The sequence below is a fragment of the Petaurus breviceps genome, unplaced genomic scaffold, assembly GCF_028583685.1.
Source record: "Petaurus breviceps papuanus isolate PSGF00001 unplaced genomic scaffold, PetGlider_PUasm1.0 126, whole genome shotgun sequence".
NCBI lineage: Eukaryota > Metazoa > Chordata > Mammalia > Diprotodontia > Petauridae > Petaurus > Petaurus breviceps.
This window is the reverse complement of record NW_027185655.1, coordinates 52,154,855-52,162,624: the sequence shown is the minus strand read 5'-3', so window position 1 is coordinate 52,162,624 and position 7,770 is coordinate 52,154,855. Positions and strand designations below refer to the sequence as shown.

Below are 7,770 nucleotides of genomic sequence, written 5' to 3'. Positions count from 1 at the left end.
TTTAAAATATATATTTATATTTCCTTTCTTTCTTTATACCTCTGCTCAGTTTTGCAAGATGTTGTCCATGGATGAAACCTGTTTTCTTTTGCTTTTCTTAAAATAATATATATTTTACTTCACATTGTTGGTGAGGAGTCATATTGTTATTCTGACTGAAACTCCTGCTAACCTAAGTTGTCTCTTCTTGCCTACTTAGACTATTTCCCTTTTTTTGTTTTTTGCTTTTCAGAAGGCAATTGGGGTTAAGTGACTTGCCCAAGGTCAAATGACTAGTTTTTGTGTTAAGTGTCTGAGGCGGCATTTGAACTCAGGTCCTCCTGACTCCAGGGCCGGTGCTCTATTCACTGTGCCACCTAGCCGCCCCGACTATTTCCTTTTTGACACAGGTTCTCTGGAGCTTGGTAAGTATATTTCTGAATTAAACCTCAAATTCCTATTTGTTGGTGTCCTCACCATCCTGGTGAACTATCATCTTTTCCCGCTTCCTGCTTCCAATACTGAGCAATTTTCTTTTGATTTATTAAAACATGTCATATTCAAGATGTTTCCCTCATTATGTTTTTCTGATTGTTTCTCTGGACTCTTAGCGTACGGGTTGATTAATTTCACCAAGGAAGACTTGTCGTCTTCCAATTTCATTGTAGTTATGATTGCTTCTCCCCTTAGTATGAGGGATAATTGAGAGAGTGGCCCAGTGTGCAGTTGTGCTTGACTCAGTTTCCTCGTTCCTCCTAGGATACCATATCTTACCAGAGTGTCTACAAACATACGCAGGCATTCCTTATCCTTTCTCCTACTTCAAACCCACCCATTCAATTATGATACTTGTTTGCAAATTTACCAGATATATGTGCTCATCTTTATGGTGGTAATCCTTATAGTAGGTGGTCCTTGGGCTTCTCCATCCCCTCCCTACCAATACTCATTGTGTTTATACAACCTCTTCTTTTTTCCCATTTCATCCCCTTTATACCAGTCAGCATTTGGTGATTCTCTTCAGATCAATTTCCCCTAGAAACAGAACTTCTACCCAATTGGTGCTAATGACACTACTTATCCTATATTTTCCAAGTTCACCTTAAGAATCCTTACTATTGAGCTTCCTTACAAATATTCAGTGGAATGACAATGAAAACGTCCTGTGTGGGCATATCAGTCACATGATCCTAATTCAGTTTCAGCATTTGGAACTGTCCTTGGATCACCCTCAAGGTGTTGTGTGTGTGTATCAAGATATTTTTTAAAAAGTTAACAAGACACAACTCACGTTCTCAAAGTCTCAAATTAAGAGACCTCTAATCACTCCCTTCAAACTTATTTCTCTCTGGTTATATATGAAAATGACAAAAGGATCCTTTTAGTAATACTGAGTCTCTTTTCATATTTTCCATAATTTGCCAGGACATCTGACAGAATCTGTTTTGAAAAGATATTTCTTATAGGATGACCTAGGAGAAAAAAGGATAGTTAACATTTATGTAATTCTTTGCAGTTTGCGAAATGCTTTTTAACTCATCTGATCCTTACAACAACCTTGTGAGGTAGGTAGGTGCTAGGAATCTCTCCATTTTTAGGATGAGGTAACAGTCACTGAGAGGCTGGACGTGCCTAGGGTCACACAGCAAATGTCTCAGGAAAAATTGGAACTTGGGTCCTCCTGATTCAAAGCCCCATGGCTTACCCACTGTGCCCAGGGCTCAATAATATCCCCAATTCTACTATGTGATTTTTGAAGAAGAGGATCAATTCAGTATTGAATTTCACTGTTCTGCAGCTATTACTGAGTCACAGACAGAAGCTTTACTGACTCAAGCCAGTAGGATGTCTAGTTGTTTCTGCTTCATCATATGAAAACAACCTGAAAGAGTTAACACAGCTTTCAAAGATACCTGGGGGAAAAAACTGACCATCTACCTCATTTTTCCCAGCACAGAAATGAGGACTCTATTTTCCTATGGCATACCTCCTCACATTTAGCTTTTATTAACAAAATTAAATTTACTCTTCTTATTTGACAGAAAAAAATACCATATTTTAGAAAGGAACTTGAGAAAATATAAAATAAATTGAGCAAGACCAAAATAGGGATTGAAAAGTTCAACTGTTCTTTGGCTGGCACATATTTCTTAACGGGCATTCAATACATAAATCTCTCATCTCTCTTAAATGGGCTCATCCTTTTCTGCGCTAGCAGGAAATTAATGTCTCCAATAACAAGAAATGGTCCTCAAATACAAACACATCTCAGAGAATGGCAAAGTGCAAATGAATTCTCTCTTACCTTTCATTAAAAGGCAACAGCATCTAGAGGAAGTGACATTTAGAAGCCCCCTGGCAGAGGCAGAGCATGTTTGAACCTTCTGAAGGTTTTTTAGTTGGGCAGTTAACTAGGCAAGACAAGACTGGAGGGGAACGCAAAGGTCATTCCAACTTTTCTAAGACTCAACAGGATGTAGAGTTGCGTATGTGATCAAGAACTCTTGTTTTCTGTATCTTTAAAAAGATGGATTGTGTAGTGGGCCTCCCCAATTCCATGTTGCTGTACAATTTCCACTGAATAAAGTTTGCAAAGTTGGGTAATATAGTTGATACTCTGTCAATGGCAAATCTCAGCCTTGGTTATAAGACACCATGTAATATTGGTAACTTCACTCATGTTACCATGGGGTGGTGACCCTGGGTTCTTGGAGGTCATACCTGTAGACTCTGGACAGGTCTAATCAAGGTAGAAAGGCTTTTGTAGGAGACTGTCCATTACTGTTTAACACCTAGCATAATGCCTTCTACAAATGAGCATGTATATAAGAAAGCTGTGATTTCATCTCCTTAGGAATCTTTTGGGCTCCAGAACTCTCTCTCCACTGATGCAGATTAAGCCCCATCCAATACTTAGAATGCTCAAAGTCATGTATCTTGCCCAGGGTCACACATCTGTGTCAGACGGGGCTTGAAACTCCAAACCCAGTGCTCTATCCACCTTGGCACATTGCTTTGCACACGGTAGGAATTTAATAATTATTTACTGATTTTGTTGAGTATTGGCCCAGCTTGCCCAGTATGGTTCATCCCCAGAATGCTAGCCTCCAAAGGATGAACTTCTTTTTTCCTCCAGGCACAAAAACTCATGAAGACCATTTAAATAAGATATGCAAAGACTGCAAAGAGGGAGTGGTGAAATTAGTCGATCAATAAACATTCATTATATAGTCATTCTGGATACAAAACTAAAAATTAAACAGTCCCTGCCCTCATAGAGCTTACATTCTATTGGATCATGTGAATCTTTGTAGAATATTGCCAATTATTCCTAGGTCATCCCCTATTAGAGTTCAACGAATATTATGAAATCCTTCACCTTTCCTCCCCAACCCAATAATTTTGACGATGCTTTTAAGAGAAAAAAAAAATCACAGCATTTTTAGTGGGAGGGTGTTATATTGACAAGATGTCTGGACCTTTCCAAGCACCTTGTCTAATTTCTGGCAAGCACTGATTCTACATGAATTAAGAGATATGGCAGAATCACAACACAAAATCTCCTACTGGGAGGCACACTTAAAGGGAAGTGGTGAGATACTTACAGGTGCTTTATCCAGGAATGGTGTCTAAGATAGAAAAGCTGGATACACTTTAATTATAGTCAGGAAATGTCAATTGATCATGAGAATGAAGATATAAGTGAAGAAGTTTGCTTCTACTTCATTGCTGGACATCCAGGGCCATCTCCATCTCCAATCCTTCTGATCTGTATCTTGCCACTCCTCTAGTGAGCCTGGTGACTTTGCACAGCCCTCCCTCACTTTAATCCACTTCACTTGCAACTCACGGCATCACCTTCCTGAGGTCATGGTCCTCTTCAAGAATGAAGGACAAACAATAACCCATGAGTAGCTGCTCCACTAGGGACCCAACTGGCCAGTTCCAATTGGGTAACAGTTCCTTCCTTCCTTCTTTCCTCTCCTCTCCCTCTGTCCACACAGGGAATCATACCCTTACCTGCAGGTGCTCTGCCCAAAGGAATATAAATATTGATCACTTAAAACCTCACAAGATATCTTTAAGTTTGTGGACTAGATTTATTTTTTTAGGGACCATATTTTAAACCAAAATCACTCTGGCTCTCATTGATTGGCCAACAGTAGGTCCCAGCCCAAGCCTCATTTGGTCATTGTTTGGGCTCTGATGGCTCAGAGTGAGGGTAAATACCAATTGTTTCTTTTGGTCAGAAGCCCTAAGCTTCTTCCCCTTTCTGAGTAAAAAAGGTCATACTTTGCCTGTTTTCTTCTTACCTAGACTTAATCACCGCGTGGGCATTGCCTTAGACAAACTGAGACCTGGGAAACACCTTAGCTTAAAAAGGCCGAGGTCTCCCACTGCATTAGGGGTCATCTCTAGTTGTCCTGATCTATACCTTTACCACCAAACCCAGAAAACTCCAGAAGGGACAGTGAGGCTGGTCTCAGTGAAATCTAATTCACTTACAAGTCATGGCATCATCTTCCCAATGTCATGGTCCTCTTTGAGAACAAAGGACTACTAGTAGCATCAGTCAGATGTTGCTGGATAGATAGCCTACATCACCCTCCTAGAACCAGGCATAGTATCAAGTAGCCACATATTGCCATCTACTGGTCATATTTGTCATAGGCTGTCCTTGGATTTGGGAGACTGAGAAAGAATTCTTGGGGTGGTGGCAAACAAAATTGCAAACTAAATTGTCCATATGAAAAGAAACCCACCTACTAAAACTTGAAAAGGAGTAAAATACAGAAAAAATAAGCAACAAAGCTAAAGTATTTTATTAATAATTTATTGTCAGTAAGAAAGACTGGCTAATGGTAGTTTTCAGTAAAAACCTTTACAAGACCATTGCATCACAAATATACAGACACTATAAAAACTGTGTCGTGGAGGTTTTGGTTCTAAACAGGTATGCAGAAGGTCCCCATTACACTTTCCAATAAGGGAAAAATGTGTTTGATTCTAAAATACAGCAACCCATTTAAGACATCTCCATGACCGTGTCTGACCTAGAAAGTACCAGGTCTCCCTTCATTCTATATACAGCTAGTATTGCAAGAATACAGTGAAATGTTTGCATGAAGAGCTGTGCCACAAGTCAAATGGACATATAATGAAAGACCGATAATCAAAATCAGGGTTCTGGGGAATGACAGAATAACACCAGGAAGATTCAGTGGAAAATGAACTGACAAAATATCTACAAAATCTAATTAAAAATTATTAAAAACAAATATATACATACATTTACACAAAAAAAGAAAAAGTTAACGTAATGAAATCTAGATGAATCATGCTAAAATGATGATGAGGTCTGGCTGATTTTTGCTTTTATTACTTTAATATAGACAAAGTAAATTAAAAAAAAACCCACGTTTATTTATGGCACAGCCAATGGAAATCTTAAGTTCATCCAATCACACACAGTAGGTCAGGAAATGGAACCCAGATAACATGTGGAAATGAGCTGCTTGATCCAGGGCAGCCATGCCAGTTTTAGCTCATAGAAAACAAAGCATTCAAGCGTCGCTGCAAAGAAAATGAAAATCTTCAGGATATCGGTCTAGAAGAGAAGTTCTTGAAAGTCCAGGCACTTTTTTCCCCCTAGAACGTGAGTGTCAGACTTCTGTATGCTGTTGCGTATCCAGTGGAGGAATGGTCACGTCTTCAAAATGGCCCTCCTCTCCACTCTCATAGTCACTCATCATGACCTCCGACTCCATCTCGCAGCACGCAGACACATCGGAGCACGAGGCTGTCGAAGCGTACACAGACATGGACATGTTGTCTACGGTAGGTGCTTCAAAGTCTCTGGTGTACCCTGAAGGGTAAGGGGTGAAGGGTTCTCTACAACTACTGTTCTCTCCGTTTGTTGTCTTTTGAGGTTCAGACATATCAACAGGATAAAAATTGGGGAGAAACTGGTTGAAATTGAACCTCTGCCGGCTTTTTGTGGAAGAACCCAAGCTACACACTGTAGCAGGCATGTCTTTGGGGGGTTGTATTGATTCAAACTGATCACTGAATTCGGGTGGCAATGGTGGGAGTTCATCAGGGGCAGGGAAATCTTCTGGAGGTGGTGGGAAGTCACTTTCAATGTCATAACCTCCTGGGTAATAGTCTGTATCGATTGCACTTGGGTCTGTGTAGAGGGGCGTTTGCTCATCAATGACCTCATAATTGGGAAACTCCTGTATATCTGGAAGTGGGACACTTGGCATCCAATCAGAAGTATCCCAGTGATACCCTAGGAAAAGGAAAACATGGCACAAAGTGGAATTAATATCTTAGTGTTTCTTTCTTATAAACACTCTGAAGAAAACTAAAGAAAGTATAGTATTAAGACATGCTTTATTTTTAGGTTAATTTGTTCAACTGAACTGAATTCCTTGGGGACAACTTGTCCTTACCCATATACAGCTGTTTCATGGTGCAAAAGTTTACTAGGCCCCAGCTATTTTTTGAAAGTTAGATTTTTATGGATATATATAACAGCCAAGCAAACCATTTTAACATAAGCAATGCGCTCAAAATTAAATTGTGTATAAAGTATTCAGAAGCAAACAAAAACCAACCCAACATGCTTACTACAAACTGTATTATCATGACAAGAACTCCTTTTTTTTAAATGAAATACATATTTAGTCTTGAGGAATATTTGGTCCAATACCAAGCATGAATTCTAAGTGAAATTTCTTCATTAACTGAGAAGCCTAAATACATACTTAAAAACCTTCAAGTCAATCTTTAAAATGCCAATGCTAAAGTGGAAAAAAAAATCCAAAATGTGTAATATATTGAATAATGAATGTTATTTTTGCCCATGCAATCAAGCCAGCTTTATCCCTACCCCTAGGGTGAAAAAAAAATCATTCCTTTCTCATTTCTTAATAGATTCTACTTCTTTAAAGATCTTTTCCATAAAAATCAGTCCTCTATTCTCTTAGAGCTAACAGGGCTCTCTTCCTTCTTCAAACTTTTGCAGGAGATTCTGGATCAAGACATCCATCTTCACAATCAAGAAGACAGAGTTTCAAATTCTATTACAAATCATGTCTCAAGGCGTCCAGACAACTCTTAAGTGCTGAGAACAGAGGGATGAGTTCGTAATACCACTGAAATCACAGGTTGGACCAAAATCCCAAAATAAATGTTGTCTGGACTTCTCCTTTGCCCCTGTTACAACCCTACCCAAGACTACACTTGTGTGTAAACATTTATGCTGTGGGACCACTATTATTAGAATGTAAGAAGACAAAAACTGTCTTTTTATCTTTATTTAGAAAAGCAAGGTCATGAATGCTGTATACTTATTGAATGTTGTATTTACTTAATACAGGAAATGAAGTTTTTATTATAGGTAGTATTTTATTAATTATTTTTATTAATCAGTATTAAGGTTAAACTTTCGCATAACAAACTTTTTAAAAAAGTGAATACCAATGAACAACCCCATGCATAAGTCACCTTTTGATTTGGTGAGGTCAGGTGCAGCGAAAGATTCTTTAGACGGCAAAGTAAAAAGAGAAGAAAACATTTACAATTAGGAATCAAACAGGAAATGTAATTAAGAAGCAATAAAGATACAGTGGCTGCTGGTGGCACCAATGGGGAAACGGGGTTCTATACGGACCCTTCATCACAAGATTCTAGTTATCCTACTGAAAGTAAGGGTTATTACAACAAAAATGAGATATGTTGGGAGGAAAGTAAGGACAGCAATTGCTATGCAGCATAACATTCTCC

At 38.8% G+C, this 7,770-nt stretch overlaps 1 protein-coding gene across 3 annotated transcripts in view; it reads right to left on the bottom strand.

Annotated features, from left to right (window-relative positions):
• Positions 1–4,797: 4,797 nt before the first annotated feature.
• FAT1 (FAT atypical cadherin 1) overlaps positions 4,798–7,770 on the bottom strand; it is a 170,293-nt gene continuing 167,320 nt past the window's right edge. For 2 of the 3 annotated variants that reach the window (XM_069095620.1, XM_069095628.1), the window contains exons 27-28: positions 7,492–7,527; positions 4,798–6,271 (exon numbers count right to left, since the gene is read on the bottom strand). In XM_069095620.1, coding sequence (XP_068951721.1) covers positions 5,643–6,271; positions 7,492–7,527 — 665 coding nt within the window. In that variant the 3' untranslated portion in view covers positions 4,798–5,642. The remainder of the gene's footprint in view (positions 6,272–7,491; positions 7,528–7,770) is intronic. The other variant, XM_069095638.1, reaches the window with a different exon arrangement.